The 20,333-nt window shown below is 46.8% G+C and overlaps 1 protein-coding gene across 1 annotated transcript in view; it reads right to left on the bottom strand.

Annotated features, from left to right (window-relative positions):
- Positions 1–17,244, bottom strand: part of Cachd1 (cache domain containing 1) — a 220,652-nt gene extending 203,408 nt beyond the window's left edge. The window contains exon 1 of the mRNA XM_055629005.1: positions 16,952–17,244. Coding sequence (XP_055484980.1) covers positions 16,952–17,191 — 240 coding nt within the window. The 5' untranslated portion in view covers positions 17,192–17,244. The remainder of the gene's footprint in view (positions 1–16,951) is intronic.
- Positions 17,245–20,333: the final 3,089 nt, after the last annotated feature.

Here is a 20,333-nt window from a genome sequence, read left to right as displayed (position 1 = left end):
TTGGCTTTTAGCTTACAGGACTCCTGTCTTCAAAAGCACAACCAGAAAGCCACCAGGTTAGCCTTCCTGGAGGGCAGTGGTCCCCACCATAGGAGAGGGAGTCAAGAAAATGGCAGCACAGCTATAAAAGAAACAATAAACCAAGTCACGGGTCTCTAAGAAGCACAGGGGAAGAAGAGAGCACAATCATTGTTCACAGGCCACTTGTGAGTCATCTGAAGATGCCAGAACTAAGAACTACAGCTTAAGGCAAACTAGCATGAAAGAGTTAATCCCTCAGAATTGGTCCTCCAAGACCCATTCGCATCCATGAAGCCAGATCTTAAGCTTTGCATACAAATAACTTCCCTGAACTGACCCTTGCTCCCTGCCCTTCCCAGCCTGCTTACCAACTAACCCCAGAAGAATGTGTGCCCCAGCCCAAGTGGAAAGCAGGCTGCATTTGATCAACCACGCTCCTTTAGTGTTCCCAACTGTTGCTGGGCTTGAAGCAGACATTAAATACATATTAAATGAAGCATTACTTACTTAATTATTTACTTTTGTTTTTCCTGGTTAATTGGATTCACTACAAGAATTTAAGATTTTCCAAGGAATTGTGTAGAAATGTGAATGCTTTATGGCAAAAAAAAGAAAAAAAAACATTTAGAAAATTCTCATGGGATAATAATAGTACAATATCTATACATTTTAAAATCTAATAACTGAAAGACACCATAAAAAGATGAAATTGCAATGAAATGGAAGACACAGCCAGCCCTGTGGGTAGGTTCCACATCTTTGGGGTCAAGCAAATGAGTATAGAAAGTATAGGGAAAACTTGCACCTGTATTGAACGTGTGTGGAATTTTTTCCCTCATCACTCTTCTTTAAACAGCACAGTAAAACAATGCTGTACTGTGTATTATTACTAATCCAGAGGTGATTTAAAGTATACAGGAGGATTGGGGTGGGGTATGGTGGTCATCTGCAAATGGTAAGTTAACCCTGAGCAGGCTTGGGGTGTAGGGCCTGGAGCCAATCCCCTGCTCATAACCTGGAAGTATATATCTCAACTCACGGAATGAGGCATACTACACTGTCAGTGTGCTGAAAGGAAAAAGTGATGGTGAGAAAACAGAGTCTTCCCAACAGACCCCCCCTCGTCCATTCAATGTTGTGTATTTTGGGAAACACCAGTCAAAACCTTCACCTCAACAACTTATGCGCCAAACACCAAATCAAGATTAAACAAGAAATTCGCCACGCTCCTAAAATAGTTAGGCTTGACTCATATCAAATAGAAAACAAATTTGAAGTCGGGGGAGGGGGTAAACTTAAAAAATAGTTCCTACATTAGCCGGGCACAGTGGTGCATGCCAGCACTCAGGAAGGCAGAGGCAGGAAGATCTGTGTGAGTTCAAGTTCAAGGCTAGCCTGCTCTACAAAGCAAGTCTAGGACAGCCAAGGTAGTTTCTCTGTGGGAAAAAAAAAAGTCTCATGTTATCTCCTTGATAATAATATATTACATCACGATGAGATCCATCATACAATGAATCCTGAGCACTGAAGCAGATAGGAATCACCTTGTAAATGTCTCAAAAATAATTTATTATATTTGTGTTTATTTTCATTTGGATACATATTAACTATGATTTAGTTTTGATAGCTCAATGAATCACTGCAGACTGTTTAAAACCAGAACTTTAAAGTCACAATTCTATTTATGACTCTCCGAATATAATCATGACATGGACACAGCCAGGAAAGAAAGTAGAGACCAGGAAAGAAAGATTGGTCAAAAAGTAGAAACTTGCAAATCACAAATTATTAAAAAAAAAAAACAAAAAAAACTTGACACTTGATGTTAAAGACATGATTTCATCTACAAAAATGTATTAATGTGTTACTATAACTGTGACAATATTTATAAAGCATAAATGTCTTAGCAATTCCAAAGCACGTCGCTTCACACACAAAAGTTAAATTTAGTCTCATATATGAAGCATCGTTACGAATTGGCCTGGGATTCTTCCAATAGCTAAATGGCTTAAACTTCCCAGATACTCATGTTGACTTAGCACCATCCATCTATGTGTCCCTGAGACTTCTCAGCAGGCTCTTGAGAAATAGAGATGTTCACCAACTTACACGTGTGATACATCACAATAGACCCATCATCGGTGAAAACACAATCTCAAAAGGTCTTAGTACTTCATTTTTTGAAGGAAAAAAAAAAAGCTCAGAATATTTTTAAGCATACAATTAGATGGAACTACCAACACAAAGCCCATTTTATGACAATGTGGAGAAGCAAGGTCACGCGCACACACAGCTGTTAAGGACCTTTTGTCAACAGGATGGGACAGGAAATATCCATGGTGAAGTTTTCAAGCAGCCCAGCACACGGTGTGGTCAATGGATTCCCTTATGACAGGGAGTTATGTCTCACAGCTGCTGCCCGGCATTGCTGGCAGGCAACTTCTCCCTCATCAAGAGAGCAGGAAGCTGCAATTTTAAAAGACAGAATGATCTACCAAACACACATCACTTTGCACAACCTTGAAGTTGAAAAGCTGTAAGTCAAAAAGAAATGGCAACTGGAATCCTCCTAAGTCAGGGGTCAGCTCTGATCAATAGAACTGGAGAGGTGCTGTGAGAGATGAGGTCTATGTGGCCCAGGTCTATGTGGTCCAAGTTGGCCTGGAACTCACAATCCCTCTGACTCAACCTACCCAGTGCTCAGATGAATTACTGGTATGTGACATTCTAGCATTCTAGCAGGCAGGGGTGAGAAATCCAGGATAACTAAGATGCTCGTCAAAATTATCAAAACCTTTCCCTCATTTTACTGCCCCTAAAAGGTTGACAACGACCACTGGAGTGGACACTTGAGTCTCTGCCTTTTGCCCAAATGAATGGATTATGCAGTGATCACAAAATATGAGTTGAGTCCACTCAGTTCTAAGATAGGTCCTGGTTGGTGCTTTTGTTTTGTTTACTTTTTGTTTTTTGAGACTGGGTCTCACTATGTAGCCCTGGCTGGCCTTGAACTCACAGAGATCCTACTGCCTCTGCCTCCCTAGTGCTGGGGTTAAAGTCATGCATCACCATGCCCAGTATGACTGGCATACATTGAAGTAACGCCCAAAGACAGTGTATCCAGCATGAGTCCCCGAGGAATCTTTCAGTGAGCAGGGAAGAGAGGCCCTGTTTAGAAGGGTGTGACCTCTGGAGGCCTATAATTACTGGATTCATTTTATTACAGCCTGAGCTTACATCAACAACCAGAGTTTTGGGAGGTCAAAACAGAAAAGGGAGATGAACCAGTCAGGCAGACGATTCTAAAGCAAAAGTCGGCTCAACAATCTTGTGCCTCAAAACTTCCCAGCTTCCCCTTCCTGACAGGACAACTTCGAGACAAGGACCTTGGAAGAGACCCTTGGAACAAAGACCTCGGAACGGTTCCTGTTCCCGTCTTGGTCCAATGCCTTCCTTCAGACTTTCCCCTGGAGATCTCTAGGCCCTCACACCTGCCACACAATTGCCCAGATTCTCCAGTCATTGTTCATCAACTGCCCCAAGAGGCTGTTTTGAGCGCCCTCTCTCTGCATACAGAAGCGGACGGGCGGGGCCTGTCATCATCTTTCTTTAGTTCTGCATGTTTAAATGCTGAACTTTTCCCTTTAAGGAAGATAGAGCCCTCCAAGATTCTGCTCTTGGCTGGCTCCTAGATCTCTTTAGCACTGTGGCGACACACACGGCAGGAGCTGAACAGATTGGCTGACTCACACAGCCCAAGAACCTACACTGGCCCTGTTAACCTTTAATCCTAAACAACGCCGTCTTGCTCTGATAAGGACGGCAAAATTCACAACTCTCTGACGAAGACTGTAGACGTGTTCCCACTCCCATTTCTTCTACTTAATCTCGGGTGTCATCATAGTTTTAAATAATGGAAGGAAGTTTCCTTCGAGAACAGTGTCACTTGGAAACAACCTACTCAGAGTAGCGGAATTTGGCATGTTTGCAAACAGTACGGAGCACACCTGGGTGAGCACGCACAGGCTGTGAAGAAAACAGAGAGAAGCACCTGGGGCTGGAGAGAGAGAGCTCGGTGGGGAAAGGTTCGGCCACCCAGCCTGACAACCTGAGTCCAAGCTCTGAGTGTGGACTCATGCTGTGCACATGAATGCCCACCGCTACCCTACATAAATGTTAAAGATAACATAAGTGGCAACAGAAACGTTTATATCATCAAAATAAAAACTTTCATTTTTAGTCATAAAAATAAAGTGTGTCCTAGTTTAAAATTAAATAAAACTATGCATTTATACTCATACAAAGAAATTTAAATTTTTACACATTTGCATTTATAACTCCAAAAATAAAATCAGACTGAATGCTTGATGTCTGCATGAAGATTCTGTTGAAAACTGCCAAAGCCCCAGTGAAAAGTGAAAAACTGCCATCCTCTCTTAAGAACACAAGCAATCCCAGCCCCAGGAAGCTGAGGCAGGGGGATTCCCAGCCTAAGCCAGCCTGGGCTACATGATGAGAGCCTTCCTAAAGAAAGAACAATATTTGTAGGTCTAAGACTAAAGGGAGGTGGGACAGTGGGGGGGGGGGAGGTACACCTGAGTCACCATGGCGGGACTCTCTCACCGTGGTCAGAGTTGATCCTGGAAGCTTTTCATCTTAGTAAGGAAAAGAACTACACAGGGAATAATGTTTTGTTTCTCGTTTTCAATTCTAGCCTAATTCTAGCTGCATTTGCTTCCTGGAAGCCTCAGGGATTGTTTACGTTGGAAGAATGAAACAAGTGGCCTGCCATGGATTCTCTCCAAACTCAGGAGTCACCTCACCACACACCTTCACTCTTTCAACAGGCGCCATCAGTAAACAAGGCCAAGAAACACTGCCGGACCAACGCGATGCTTGCCTGTGAACCGTTAAAAGGAAACAACAGAAAAGTACCTGACATGCAGTGGGAGTTCAATAAATACTTCTTAAATGAATCACCCAATGAAGTCTAAGCCTGTGAGAAAGGAGTCCCAAACATACAAGTTGTGTTACACATTAATTTCAAGTGCATACATGTTTTCCCCAGCTTTCTCTGCCATGAACAAGCTGAACCTCAAATCCCACTAATACCCAGAATGTTCATACACCAGGCATTGTGCTGGATCATTGATACATCTGAAGCATTTTCAATCTTTTTTTGTAGCAATATCCCAAACATTTCCCCGTCAGTCTAGAATATTTAGTGAAACAGACATACTAAACGTACCAAACACAGCAGAGAAAACTAATTTGGAAGAGTAACTATTAGAAAGATACAATTATTAGAAAGACAGACTCTACAATTCAAAGTCCCCTGGCCAATTCTTGTAGTCCAGAGTTTTTCTTTTCTTTTTTCTTTTCTTTTCTTTCTTGCTTGTGTGCTTTTGAGACAGGGTTTCTCTATGTAGCCGTGTCTGTCCTGGACTCAAGTTGCAGACCAAGTTGGCCTCAAACTCACAGAGATCTGCCTGCCTCTGCCTCCTGAGTGCTGGGATTCGGCCAGACTTTATTTCTTGAGTCCTCTAGGTAGGTCACAGGCAGTGCTAACTACCTTAAGATCAGTGAATCTGGGCTCTTTCCTGGAGGTGCTCCCTCTCCAAGCAACCTGCAACTTTAGCTGGGTTAGCAGTTCTATCTAGCTTTAATGTCTGAGATACAGGTGTGCAAATAGAAATTCCACTTCTGTTTTTAGTTTGTTTAATTTTGTTTGTTTACTGGCTTATTATCATTATTGCTGTTGTTGTTAACGATAATCTTTTGGAAACATGCATTTCCAAAAGACCGAGGAGTCTTTTTTTTTTTTTTTTTTTTTAAGATTTATTTATTATGTACACAATGTTCTGCCTACATGCATGCCTGCCAGAAGAGGGCACCAGATCTCGTTATAGATGGTTATGAGCCACCATGTGGTTGCTGGGAATTGAACTCCAGACCTTTGGAAGAACACCTCAGGCTCTTAACCTCTGAGCCATCTCTCCAGCCCCGACCTAGAAGTCCTGATCCACCTCTCTTCCTCTGAATGCTGGGATGTCAAGCCTGGACTACCACACCCTGCTTTTATGATCATTACGATCAGCATACGGCTTAGTCTTGCCTAAGACTAAAGAAAGGCCACCATTTCTGGCCATCCCAGGAGAAACAATGAAACGAACTCTGAATAGCCAAGACTGTCTCCCTCCAAACTCTTCTCGGGTTTCCAGGGTTATTTCCTAATGGTCTCTGGGAAGGGACCAGAACAATCCACCCACAGCCACTCCCTCCAGCAGCAGCCACATTCTCTCACCCAGAGAACAGGCTGCCGAAGGCATCTGACCTACTCCAGCCCCTCCCCTGTCAAGCTGTAGAGGGAGAGAGCGAAAGCAAACAGGGTAGGAGGCCAGCCTCCAGCAGGACTGAGGGTCAACAAGGTCCCATGGGTCTTTCTGTGCCTTTGATATTCAATGATCAGGAGGTGAGGGGAGGTGAAATATTTAAAACACGTAACTCCACAGACATACAAGTATCCCGAGTAGCTAACAGACATACAAGTATCCCGAGACACTTCATAAATACTGCACATTAATAAGAAAGAGATGGTATGGCCAGGTACTTATTTCTCAGATATGCAGAGTCAGAAAGAGCCATGGTGTGCTGACCGGCTTCTCTGTGGTGTTTTTAACTCAGTGAAGTGATGTGGAACTACAGACTGTTTAAGCTGGTTGCATCAGGAACAGAGCTGGAGTAGACTGATGACTCCATGAATGTATTTGTGCATCATTACTTCTGCCCATTCTTGGAAGAAGAAAGGAAGGGAGGAAGGGAAGGAGAAAACGAAGAAAATGTTGGCCATCACACAAGAAGTAGAGTGAGTCTGTGTTGCTTGCTAGCATAGGCCTTATCAACTCTACCACAGCTGAAGAGATTCCAAATTGCTTTATGACACACTTGGATTTTCTCCTGCTAATAATTCCTCCTTCCTGCCTATGACTGGCAGGCCTCTTCCACACTGCGGTAATGTGGGACAGCTAATTATCTAGCAATCCACCTTGCTATTCCACACTTGGCAACTTTTATCTGCACAGGACAGCTGCACTCTGGGTGTTTGAAGTAACATGTCAGTCTCTGCTAATGCAACAAGACTTACATCCCTAATGATGTCTCCACACTTTGAAGCAACAGCTCAAAGCCTAATTAAAAATTCAGATTCATTCTCACCGGCTTGCTGACTTTTTTTTTTTTAAACTGTCCTTCCACCAGAGCCTCGAAGTATCTTTTAAAATATTTCATGCAAAAATAATAAAAATTATATTTTAAAAATTAGAAAGGAAGTCAAGGGGGAAAAAAAAAGGAGGCTGTAGTCTTAGGCTCTGCATCTTCTAACAAAGGCTCTGGTTGGAAGAGAACCAGGACACCAGTGCAGACATGAATGTAGGCCATGGGCTTCTCCTTGGCAATTACCACGAAGCCAGGTATACCCAGGAAAATAGGGGCCACAGGCTACTTGGTACTTAGAGGTTGGAACTTTCATACTGTAATTAGCTCAGCTGACTGTGTCAAGTTTAAGGAGAAATCTAACTTTGAACTCAGAAAAAGAAAGCAAGGTAAAAAAAAATTCAATAACAAATGTCATTTACATTGTAGTATCACCAAGTCAAACCCCTCCAGAGGAATATTGCAGTGTCCACTAAAAACAAATGAAAGGACTTCATATTCCCAGTAGCTCAGGGAGAGGGGGAAGAGGGATGTAAGTCCTTTAATTAAATTTAAAAACAGGACTCTGCCTGAAATGACAGGTGATATTCCCTTCTGTGGCTTCTATGTAAACAAACACTAAAGGACTAAAGTTGTTCTTTCCTTATCTTTTTTCTAACGTTTCAGTTTTTTGTTCTTGTATTTATATTTTGTCACTTTATTTATACATTTCTTTCTTTCTTTTTTTTTTTTTTTTTTTTTTTTGCAGTGCTGAGGATTGAACTAGGGACCTCACACATGCCAGGCAATGGGTCCACCTTTGAGCCCTATCCCGAGTCCCACTTTGTCTTTGAATAAAGAGTTACTTTAGTACTAGGGTTCATGGTAGTAATCAGCATGTAATCAATTACATGTCCTTCAAAACAGTCTCAGCAGCTCTCAACTTTCTTCAGTGATTTTTTTAAGCACTAAGTGATAACTTAAGATCCCCTAAGCACGGCCGGCCCTGGCGACTCATGCCTTTAATCCCAGCACTCGGGGAGGCGGAGGCAGGCAGATCTCTGTGAGTTTGAAGCCAGTCTGGTCTAAAAAAGAGTCTAGGGTAGCCAAGGTTACACAGAGAAACCCTGTCTTGAAAAAGCAAGCAAACAAATCACCTAGTCAATGCTAAGCTAAATCATCACCTTCATCATCTCAGCCATAAAGGAGCTAAGCAAACCATTTCTAAAGGAAGAATGTTTTGTTTTGTGTCAAAATCTCCTTTCCCAATACAATGCAATGGGGAATGGGAGTCCCATAGTATCGTGCTGTGAGAATGATCAGAAAGTCCTAAGACTGAGAATAGACTAGAGTCTGGAGCCACAGCATATTATCAGTAGGATCTTTAGCAGGCCAGTGCAGCTTCCAGGTAACAAATCACCTGTTTAATACATGAATTGTTAAATATAAATGAGAGCAATCTATGTGAACATCTCTGCCTTGGTGCGCTGTGGTCAGACACTGCAGGCAACAGGACAGTATGGACAGGAAGGCTTTTCCACCTGGTTCTGCAAGCTCTCCTTGAACTGGACCTGGTGATGTGGGAAACAGAAATGGAGCAGACCTGATGGGTGCTGCTGGCATCACAGCTTGAATTTTACTGTTGTTTTTTTTTTAATTTTTATTAATTACAATTTATTCACTTTGTATCCTCCCTGTAGCTCCCTCCCTCCTCCTCTCAATCCCACCTTCCCTCTTCCTTCTCACCCATGCCCCCCCCCCCCCCCCCCCTGGTAGGGGAGGTCTTCCTCCCCTTCTTTCTGATCCTAGCCTATCAGGTCTCATCAGGAGTGACTGCATTATCTTCCTCTGTGTCCTGGTAAGGCTGCTCCCCCTTCAGGGGGAAGTGATCAAAGAGCCGTCCACTGAGTTCATGTCAGAAAAAAAACACCTTCAGCAAAGTGGCTGGATACAAAATCTACAGCTTGAATTTTAAGCCTCTTCACTGTGTTCCCTATGTTGTAGGCTTGCTCCAGATCCTAGACTGCTCTCTCCAGGGACTCATCATCTCCAAAACAAGGGGTTTAGACACATGAAGCAACTGGTTCCCAGCCGGCAAGTAAGATGCTGCCAGCTGTGTTGAAACAGCAGGAGGCTCCACTTAGCACAAGCATTAGAAGGAACATGGTACTCATATAGCCCTGCCAGAAGACCTACTGCAGAAGACTCAGCTGCAACCATAATAGGTTCCTTTGTCATTCAAGCTAGTAGGAGTTAGGCATGCTGGCACCTGTCAGAAAGAAGGTCTTGACTGCTAAAAAGATCCTGGGTGTCCGACAGCTTGACCTCTGCCTACTTGTCCAAGCCACCTACCACCCATGCCCTTTCTTCCCCCTCCCACTAAACTCCAAATCCCAAGCCATCTTTCCATTCATCAAAAAGAGACTTCTGGGAAGGCCACTCTTTGACTACCCATCTTCTGTTCATTCCAGACTAGAACCTTTCCTGATCAGACAAGTAAACAAGTAAACATCCCTGGCACACTCTCCTCAAGCATCCAGAACACCTCTTAGAATCATGTTACTTTGTAAATTAACTGATAGACATCTCAAGCCTAACAGAGTGCCTGGCACAAAAGAGACATTGACTAAACATTTGAAGTCTTTATAATGACAAGGAGCTCATCTCTCAAGGCAATCCACTCTAGAATTCTTCATCAGAAAGTTTTGCTTTATAACTAAGGCTCTCTTCCAGCAGAGCCTAAGAGCACTTGCTGCTTTTTCAAGATAACTCAGCTCAGAGCCCATGTCAAAACAGCCTATAACCCCAACTACAGAGAGTCAGTGTCCTGGTCCAGCCTCCATGGTACCCACATACAAATGTGACACAGACATAAACACAAATAAATCAGCCAGGCATGGTGTCACACGCCTGTAATCTTAGCACTCTGGGGGCAGAGGCAGGCAGATCTCTATGAGTTCAAAGCCAGCCTGGTCTACAAAGCGAGCACAGGAAAAGCAAGGCTGCACAATTGCTGACATATATTATCTGAACCAATTGCTAACATTTTAAGTAGCAACATTTTCTACATCTCCTAAAAAACAAAGTGATGTAATGACACAAGCCTGGACGGTGCCCCCCGCCCCATGTTGCCTTTGGACAACCAGCATGTGGCAGTTCCTAATGGCTACAGTATCCCACACCTCTCCTACTGATACACCCAGCCCACTTCCTTCCTTCTGCCCAACTTGGGAAACATCAGATGTGGCAACCCTGAGAACACGAGAAATCACAATTGTGGCCATTCTTTCCATTCTGTCTTGACAGCCCAGGTTGGTTGGCCTCCCTGACAAGAGGGAAACTCACGGGAAGGATGCTAGATGGCCAACCCCTTATAGTCCTGCATCCCTCAGCCCCCCATTCTGCAATGAGGCAGACAGTCACAGGCTGCTCAGAAAGCCAACAGGCGCATGGAGCAGCTCTTCCTTTTTAGTCTCAAAGGTCTCCCACTTAGAGCTTGCCTTACCTTTAATCACTATTACCTCTTCTAGAAGGGGTGGGAACAGAAGTGAACAGACAGGCTCACGCTACGTCAAAGCGCATGTGCCTACACTAAATACCAACCACTAAGAAAACAAGAAACCTCACAGCATCATGAGATTATAGGTTACTAGGGGGAGACCCAGGAGTAATCTATCCTGAAGGCTGGTCACTGGGCAAAAGTACTAGCTATTTAAAATTCTATACAACAGGGAGACAAAAGGAAGAAAAGGCTGCTAGGAAACATGGAAAATAATAAACCAAATTTATAATAAACCAAACTCCAACGCAATTGGAAGTGTTACCAACAAAACCACAGCATTGGAATTTGCTTCCTGTCACCTGGGGGAAGGGAAGAGCAGGTGGAGGCCACGGTGAAGCCAGCCCGACCACCCTCACTGGTGGTCAGCAGCTGTTCAAGCTGGAGGCAAAAGATGTGTGCGCTCCCAAACTATTTTCTTTGGTTTTGTACATTTAAAGAAGGACAGCTTCTCAATAACAAGCTTAAGAGTAAATAAGTAACTACAAATTGCACATCTAGTACTTTGTTCAGAAACTTCAGAGGGTGGTTTGGCAGCATTGGCTTGAGGTCTGCACATGATACCCAAGAAACTCTGGAACAGAAACATGCCGGCACCGAGAACCCAGTATCTGAGGAAGAGGAGGCCGCTTGCCTCCTTGGCAGGAGTTGCAAGCTTCTACAGTCTCCATTTCACAACCTCACACTTGGCAGAGTAGCCCCTCATTTACATACGTATTTCTCCTTATTGAATGCTTATCATTCTTACAATTATTCTGCATCGAGAGCCCTGTGCTAGTTAGGCTTTGTTGTTAATCTTGTTGGAGTTTTTTTGGGTTTTTCTTTTTTCTGTCTGCTTTTTGTTTTTTAAATATATTTCCCCCTGTGAACCGCATGAAACTAGAAGACACTGAATTTCAGGTGGGTTTAATCATACTCAGGAAGTTACACAACTGATAATTGGCTGAGTCAAAACTGCTGTGGCGGTTGCCCCCGTGATATTCTGAGGTTTAATAGATTCCTACAGAGCGCAAGAAGATCCACAATGAATTCCACTCCACCTCCTAGCAAAAGTGGAGTTTTGGAAGGCTCTCACCTAACCCACCCACTTAGGCTGAAGGATTCAGCTTGGCAAGCGGCAACCAGAAATAGCACCAGCATGTTATGAAGTGTGAAACCATGGCCTTCCCCTTCCTAAGGCTGAGTACAACTCAAGCAGGGCTGGCAAGGAAACTAACAGCGAGAGGAATGAGGCCAGCTAAGGCAGGCATTAGTGAGGAGGAAGTCCAGCCAGCGCTAAGACAACAGCAGTCAGCAAAAGTCATTCAATATGTTTTTCCTTGGGCTCATTCTTAAGTTCAGGTTCAACTCAAGAGTCACCTAGAATGGCTCAGCTTTCCTCTTCCCCAAATACTCAATTCTGGAAGGAAGAAATAACAATTTTCCCACTAAGATTTTATACACAAACATCCTAATGAACCAACATCATTTGCAATTTTTCCTTCTCTAAAATAGTCTGCAGTGCATCAATAAACACTTCAATGGTTCAAAACCAGGTTACGTCTGGGATGGTCCATGAGTTAAAGACAACTATAAGTCTCACCTACATGTGACTGAATCAGCTTGCAGTTGCAGTACAGCAACGTCTATGCCCAGTCACCATGGATGTGCCAAAGAGATGAGAGACCACACAGGGTCTATGTGATAAGTGGAGTCCGAGCCAGCCTTCTCGTGAGGGCTCAAGACACACAAGCTTCCCCATACCGTGCCAGCAAAGAGATGAGCACCATCTGAGGACAGCTGAACTGCCCCCAGGTGAGGCTGCAGCTTCCACGTTCAGGGCTGGTCTCTGCATATGGACATTCCACCAAAAAGGCCAAAGTAGCTTCTTTGATGACCATAGGGACAGAGTGAGGCTTGTTCTGTGGCCCTGAGACACCCTCTTCCTCTCTCTCTGCTACAGCACTCACCATTATCTTCCAAGGCCTCTAGGCCTTGCCAGACCATCCTTTTCACTGCTTCCTTTTGTTTCTTTCCATCACCAGCTAATAGACTAGGGTAGGAGTAGGAGCCAGGGCCAGGCCTTTGCCATCTTGTATCACCAACAAGGTCCAACTCAAGATGTCTCAAAGAAGAAGCTCTCTACACCAAACTTGTTAGAGATGTAAAAAAATGAGAAATGTGTGTGGCTTGTGCACTGCCGTCTTGCTGCATAGGAAGACTTCCCTGCCCCTGGGAGCTAGGCTCACTATATACAACATTGCTGTTTTCAATGGACACCTCTACCTAGCCAGACCCTTCTGCTCCTGAAGCCACCTCCCCCCTCCCCCATCCTGGCTGTTGTTATTTAATTGAGGAAGCTCCAACTTCTGATCATTTTTTCTCTGAAAGGAATCCTGCCTCCTTCTCTTTGCAGGCCCCGTATGGCAGCTGTCTGACCAACCTGCTGGTATGTTTGTCAAGTTCACAGCAAGTGTGCCCAGTGTGCCCAGCCAGCCCAGTTAAGACTAAGGTGTGTGTGTGGGGGGGGGACACTGGCCCTGAGCCAGACCCTCGCTGATAGGAAGCCTCAATTGTCATATAATGTTAAGTGGGCTTATAAAATACCCGGTGAAATAGCTCCCAGGGTGGACATACCTTCTAACAAGCAAGCATTGGGGAGCAAGCATTTTACTGGTACACTCTTAACCTCTTCTTTAAGGCCAGTCAGTGGTTCTCAACTTTCCTAATTTTGCGACCCTTTAATACAGTTCCTTACGTTATGGTGACCAGCAACCATAAAACTATTTATGTTGCTACTTCATAACTGTAATTTTGCTACTGTTATTATTAATTCCAGTGCTCTTAGGCGACCCTTGTGAAAGGGTCATTCAGTCCCCAAAGAAGCTGTGATCCGGAGGAGGTTGAGAGCCACTGTCTAAGGCAGGGATATCTTCTCATGATTCCCTGAACAACTACTCAGGACATTTTCAAGGGTTACTGAAAACATCTAAAAACCACTATACCCGTCAAATTTTCTCAAAATTTATATTGACAGGTGTCTTCACAGATTTGGTCCCATCCAAGCAGCAGAGCAGAGCTTAGGAGGAAATTACCCAACTATCAAGTGGCTACTCTGGAATCCAGGTCTCTGGACACCCAATATGGGGCTCTTTCCACTGTGTGATACCATTCAGGCAAGCTTGTTGCATGAATGAATAGGCAGACGCAATCTCCCTGGACACCAGCCCTGCCTGCTCCTCAGACCCCAGCGTTGAGGGCTTCAATTCACCAGACTCCTGGGGAGACAATGATTAGATTTCTGACTTTTCCCCATGATCTATGATGTCTGCTGATGGGGAGGCAGTATTCAGAAACAGCTTTTCCAGCTTTCCACTAAAACTGATTAGTGAAAACCACACTGTTTGAAAACTGGGGCCATTATTTTAAAGAACAACAACAAAAAAATAAAATAAAAAACAAAACATGAAAACAAAAACATGAGTAAGGTATCCCTCTGTGGAAAAGTTTTCCAAGAGAATTCGTACAACAGACTGCTTTTCAAACTGTCTTCTCGACGAGCAAGCATAAGAACTATGTCACGGGAAACTGTAGAGCTGAAAGGCTTTTTTGCCTTTGTGAGACTACCGGACACAGCCTCCTCCAGTGAGCGTCATGTACTGCTATTGGACCTTCAGCAAAACAACAGGCCTCACTGAGATGCCACTTTTCAATTTCTCAAAATAAAGAGTTGCTTTTGTGGAAAAAAAAAATTGGCAGCAAAACAACTTAAAGGGTCTAGACATTGGCTTTAAAAATTAACAGGTCTGCAGATAGTTTCTCATAATGAGACAAAGTTAAATAAAAGGAGTCAACCCCTTCACTGTGGGGGAGGGGCTACGTGCAGACACTCTTCCTGCAAAGGGACAAAACCTTATTGCCCCCACCATCTCTGTGTGGGAATTAACCAACTCCACTTAACATCCACACGGGCTGTTTGTCCCTGAACCACCGACAGGGTCTATATCTGCAGAATCCACATTCCAGAACAGAGAACACATCATCTTCATTCTAGGCAAATAGCCCACATCCATTTCAGACCCACTGAACAAGCCCCAAAGCTCAAAAACTCTATGCTGAGAGCCAGAAACCTAACTAACATTGGCTTTATTATGACAAGTACTTCTCCCAAAGCTGGCAGTCTAGCTACATTAAAAGGAGATTCTTCTGACAGTTCTCCCGGATCAGAGCAAGTGGCAGGCCGGAGAGGAGGAATTTAAATACAGTATGCACTTCTCCTTTCAAAAACAGGAGAGAAGCCACTTTACATTTTGCCAGACAAAACCCTGACAACAGGAGGTCCGTTTTCACAATGAGGTTGCAAAGGTGTTAGAGAGAGAGAGAGAGAGAGAAGGTTGGGAGGAGACAAAGGGCCATTTGGGCACAACCCCCCCCCCCACGAACCCCAGCTTTCTTTTTTTAAGTGTCTCGATACCTGAAAGACTATGTGTCAGGATCACCTTTTGTCAACGATCAGGGTGCGGAAACAGTAAAACTGCGACCAGGATCTCAGAAATAGCAGGTCTTTAGCTTACAGCAAAGGGGAGGGCGTGTCCTCCCTTGTCCTGACCTAGAGATGGGGTGAAGGTGGCAAAGGCCGCTTTATCCTGTAGGCAAAACCTCAAATGGCCACACATGAAATCCCTTTTGCCAAAAGAGGATCCTACGTGGGGAAACACAATTCTGTTTGTGTCCAAATTAACGAATTCACCAATGCAAAGCAAATCTGGAAGTCTTTCCTTGCCTCCAAAAGTCAGCCACCAGAACATTCACATGGAAAAAAAAACTAAAACTGAACCTAAATCCAAAATAGGTGATAGGAAGCAACTGAGAGATGCACGTAAAGTAATAGCTGTTATCATGGAAACAGAGAAAATTCCATTCCCCTGCAGGTCAAGGCCGGGTTTCTGCAAATAATAATCTCCCAGTAAACCAATCTCCTCATCTTAGAAAAGCCAGCGTGGAGAAGACCTACAGAACTTGTTTTGAGCAATCCTTAGGGGGTCCGGGGTGGAAGTACGTTTCGAGGCTTTTCTTTTTCCTTTTAAAGAAAGCCGTCAGAAACCCGAATCCCCAAAAGAAACGCCTCACTCGTGGGAGATGGGATGGTCACTCTAGGTTCAAAAATCAAAAATCTGTTCTAAGACTACATTCCTGAAAACTTGGGTCTTCGGAAGTCCAATCCCGCCACGGTAAGTGCAGAAATGCACAGCGTCTGTCCGGGGAACCAGGCTGTTTTCGCCGGCTCGGTGCTCGGAACGTCATCCCATCAGTTCGTAACTGAGTGGGGCCTTCTCTGCCAAGAAGACGGGAGTAACGGCGCGATAGGATCTCCAGGTGGTTGCTGTCTAGCAATCTTTACAACTGTGGTTATTAGTACCACCGTCAGAAATCCTTATCAGCCAAGGCAATTAAGCTGCAGCGGTGGGTCAGGCCGAAAAGGTAGACACGCGGTGAGAAATGGAACCCCCGTTCACCCTGTCCTTCCTTCCCAGCAAAGGCACACGGAAGCCAGGAATTACACAGCGGACAGCAAGCGACCGAGGGCCGCGAGAGGAAAGCAACAAAAAAAAAAAAAAAAAAAAAAAAAGAGTCCCCAGAGGGACCGGAGCGGGGGAATCGCCAGGCCAACCCCTCCCCCAAAGCGGCGGGGCAGGGAGAGCGAGCCCCGGCTACAGGGCCGCCGGCGGACCCTCCTCCTCCCCACCTCCCTCGCCCACCCGTGTTCCAGGGGCTCCGGGATGCCGGGAGGCTTCAAGGGGGCGGAGAGCGGGTGTGTGCGTGTATGCGTGGATGGGGGGGGGGATCCTCGGAGGATGCCCCGAGCCGGGCGGGACGCGCTGCCCCCGGGATGGGGACACAAAGAGGTAAAGAGAGTTTGCAGGAGTGACCGGCGGGGGTGGGGAGTGGGGGGTGGGGAGAGAACCAATCTGCGAAGGAAGAGAGTGCGAACCCGGGAAGGTGGTGCCGGGCAGAGCAGAGAATCCCCCGGGGGGCAACGTCCCAGGGGCCGGGGGCCCAGGAGATGGGGAGAAGGGGCGCGGGGCAGAGAGCCCCCGGGACAGGAGGACTGGATGCGGAGGGGTCGGCGGGGGGAGGGGGGGAGGACGAGGGGTCCCGCGGCCCCGAGAGCTGGGGCGGCGCGGAAAGGGGGTCGCCTACCTGCATGGTAACCACCCCCATCTCTTCGGCCGCCAGCCTCCGCATCTGGCTGGCCAGCACTTGCGCCTCGTCCAGGATGGAGAAGTCGGCGCGGGCCACGGCCCCCAGGATCCAGCACGCCAGCAGGCGGAGCAGCCAGAGGGGCGGCCGCGGGGCCCCAGGCCAGCCAGGCCAGCGGGGACGGCGGCGGAGCGCGGCGCCCGGCCTCCCGGTGCGCTCGGCGTCGGGCTCCCGGGCCATGCCGACCTCCTCCGGCCACTCCCGGCCGACGGGCTCCGGGCTCCGGCCGCGGGAGGCGCAGCCCGCCAAACTTTCCTGGTCCCCTGCGCTCCCGGCTCGGCGGCTGCAGTGGTGGCTCCTGGCGAACTTAGGGGGCGCCCGGCTGCGGCGCGGGCGCGCGGGCGGCCAGCATCGCCCGCAGGCGGCGGCGGCGGCGGCGCCCTCAGGCCGGGGACCGCCCGGTGGCCCCGGGGCTGGAGCCCAACCGCCTCCGCTTCCCCAAGGTCCCGGCGCGGCTCGGGGACGGCGGCGGCCTGGGCGCTCTCCCGGCGCAGAGGGAGAGGGGAGGTCTCAGAGAGCCGAAGTGAGCGGAGAGAAAGGAAAGAAGGCGGCGGGGCGGGGTGGGGGAAAGGGAAGCGTCTGCTGCCGCCACGCCGCGCCCCGGCTCCGTACGCTTCCCGGCTTCGCCGCTGCCGCCGCCGCCGCCGCCGCTGCGGTGATTTATGGAGCGAGCGGGGAGGCGGGGACAGTCCCGCGCCCGCCCCTCCCCTCCCTCGTCGGCACCGGGCGACGCCCTGGGACGCTGGGGGGTGGGGAGGGGGCAGGAACGTCGGGGGGCGGGGAGGGGGAGCTCGCTTCCACGGGACCCTCCCGGCCTGGGGTGAGGACCTTCGGGACCTTCTCCTGGCTGGCCGGGCGACCCCCACCCGCCCTCCCCGTCTCGGCCCACGCAGGGGAGCTCGGGTCCCACGCGTTCCCGGTTGCACCCCCCCCCCACCCCGAAGTCCTTTTCAAGTTCGAGAAGTCCGGCTTTCTGCCTGACGGAGACCTGTGAAGTCTGAGCCTCGGGTCCCTTTCCTCGAGTTGTTGGTAACAATGGCTAGCCCTCGTGGGCGAGGCGGACCTGGTTTGGAACCAGCTATTGTGTGCCAAGGCGCTGTACTCTGGGGGTGGGGTGGGGGGTCTACGTTCGGGGTGTGTGACTTATCCTCTAATCCCAGGACAGTCCCTGGGAGGTTGTATCTTGATCCGGAATTTTTAAGGTAACAAACACCGAGGCTTAGGGAGTTGCAACAAAGAGCTGAAGGTCACCCGGGGATGAACGACTGACCCGGAGTTTAAGCACAAGTATTATTCTCCGGCCTCTGCCCTGACCTTCCAGTGGGTTCTGTCTCCCTGCGGAAATCCATCCGACTCCATTTCCAGCAAAGATAAGAACGAAAACAGAGCCGGAGTGGAGTCCTCAGCTCCCACCTGCAATCCTAAACATGGGTGGGCATGGCTAACTTTCCGGTTCGGGCCCTCTGAGGACTACCCCGTGGGAAGAAGTGGGTGGCATTGTGCGTGCAGGAGGGTGGGCGTGAGTGTGTAAAAAGCATTCGTTCTCCTTCCTACAGACCATGAATTTGCAGCTTCTAGGGTCCTAGGAACTGCAGCCGTGGGTAGGCAGATGTGATGGTGTAAGTGAGGAGGCCCCCTTTTTTGAACGCTTGGCCCCGGATTTTGGACTGTTGGGGAAAGATTAGGAGGTGTGGTCTTGTTAGAGGCGGTGTGCCACTAGCGGTGGGATTTGAGGTTTTAAAAGCCATTTCCCGGTTAGCTCTCTGCCTCGTGATTGTGTCTGGAGATGTGAGCCCTGGGCTCCCGCTCCAGCAACATGCCTGCCTGCTGTCACGCTTCCGCCATGATGGCTGTGGACTCTTTGGAACCATGAGCCCCAAATTAAACGTTTTATTTTGTAAGTTTTCTGGACCCTGGTGATGCGGTGAGTCATGTGTCCTAGAGTTCTAACATGTAGCTCATGTTATATGCATGTAATATTCGAGAAAGAACACACTTTTTTTTTTCACTATTCTTATTGAACCAGTGGAGGAAAGCCAATAGTTACTGGCTGGAGGTTAAAAAAAAACAGTTTTTGATGAGAGTATTAGTGTGTGCCTTCTTAATGAGTTAAGAGACTGTCTCTTAACTCAGAGTTTGTTGTCAGAGAGAACGTATGTTTTTAGTCCTGTGAGAAACTCCAAAACCCAAAGTAAATTGTTGGGAAAAGGATGCATTTGGCTTACAAATCCCAAGTCATAGTCCACTGCCGATAGCCAAGGCAGGAACGTGGAGGCTGGAGCTGAAGCAGAAACCGGAAAGGCGTAAAGGATGCTGCTTACTGGATTGCTTCCCATGGCTTGCTCAGGTGTGGCCCAGCTTCTTCCATGTCAGCCATTAATCAAAAAATCCCCCTACAGGCTTGTCTATAGGCCAACCTAAGAAAGACATTTTCCTTTTAAGATTCCCCCACACACACTGGGCAATGGTGCTGAACGAATTTGAAGCTAGCCTGGTCTACAGACCAGGGCTACACAGAGAAACCCTGTCTCAAAACTCCCTCACCAAATATATATATATATATATATATATATATATATATATATATATATATATATATTCCAATTAATGTTTTCTTTTCTCAGGCATGTCTAGGTCTGTGACAAGATGACAACAAAGCAAAAACAAACCAGCACACACACATGTTGATCAAAGTGTGTCCCTCGCTAAGCACCTGGTTCATGTTTTCAGTCTATACCAGCGAAGCCATCTACGTGTTGACCCCATGTCAGCATTAAAAACGGCTTTCTGATTAAGTGACTAATTAGAACAAGATAGGCAGGCAGCACCAAGCCGGTCAATAACTTCTGTAGCAAAATGGTTGCTGGAACAAATCTTTATTCTCAAATGTTTTATTAAGATATACCGGAAGGAGGGCCAGGTGTGGCGGCAGACGTCTGTAAGTGTACCACTCCAGGGGCCAAGACCAGAGGATTACAACACATAGCAGGGATCTGCATAGCAAGACCTTGCCTCAAAACTACTGCAACAGCAACAGTCGGGAGGGGGCATGACAACCATCATTCAACATGTGACGAGAATAATTAGGTATGTATTCTCTGATACACAGGTGTATGCGAGAATACATGGTCATTTTTATATGATACATATATATACATATATATCAGGGAATATATGGTCATATCTGTGTGTGCATATATGCTTATGTATACACAGATATATGTGACACTATAGCTCACAGATATATATCTCTGTTCACTTGTATATAGTATGTGTATATATATATATATATATATATATATATATATATATATATATATAT

Source organism: Psammomys obesus, unplaced genomic scaffold, assembly GCF_907164565.1.
Source record: "Psammomys obesus unplaced genomic scaffold, mPsaObe1.curated_primary_1811, whole genome shotgun sequence".
In the NCBI taxonomy this organism is placed as follows: domain Eukaryota; kingdom Metazoa; phylum Chordata; class Mammalia; order Rodentia; family Muridae; genus Psammomys; species Psammomys obesus.
The sequence above is the reverse complement of the archived record's forward strand: the minus strand, read 5'-3'. Positions and strand labels throughout refer to the sequence as shown.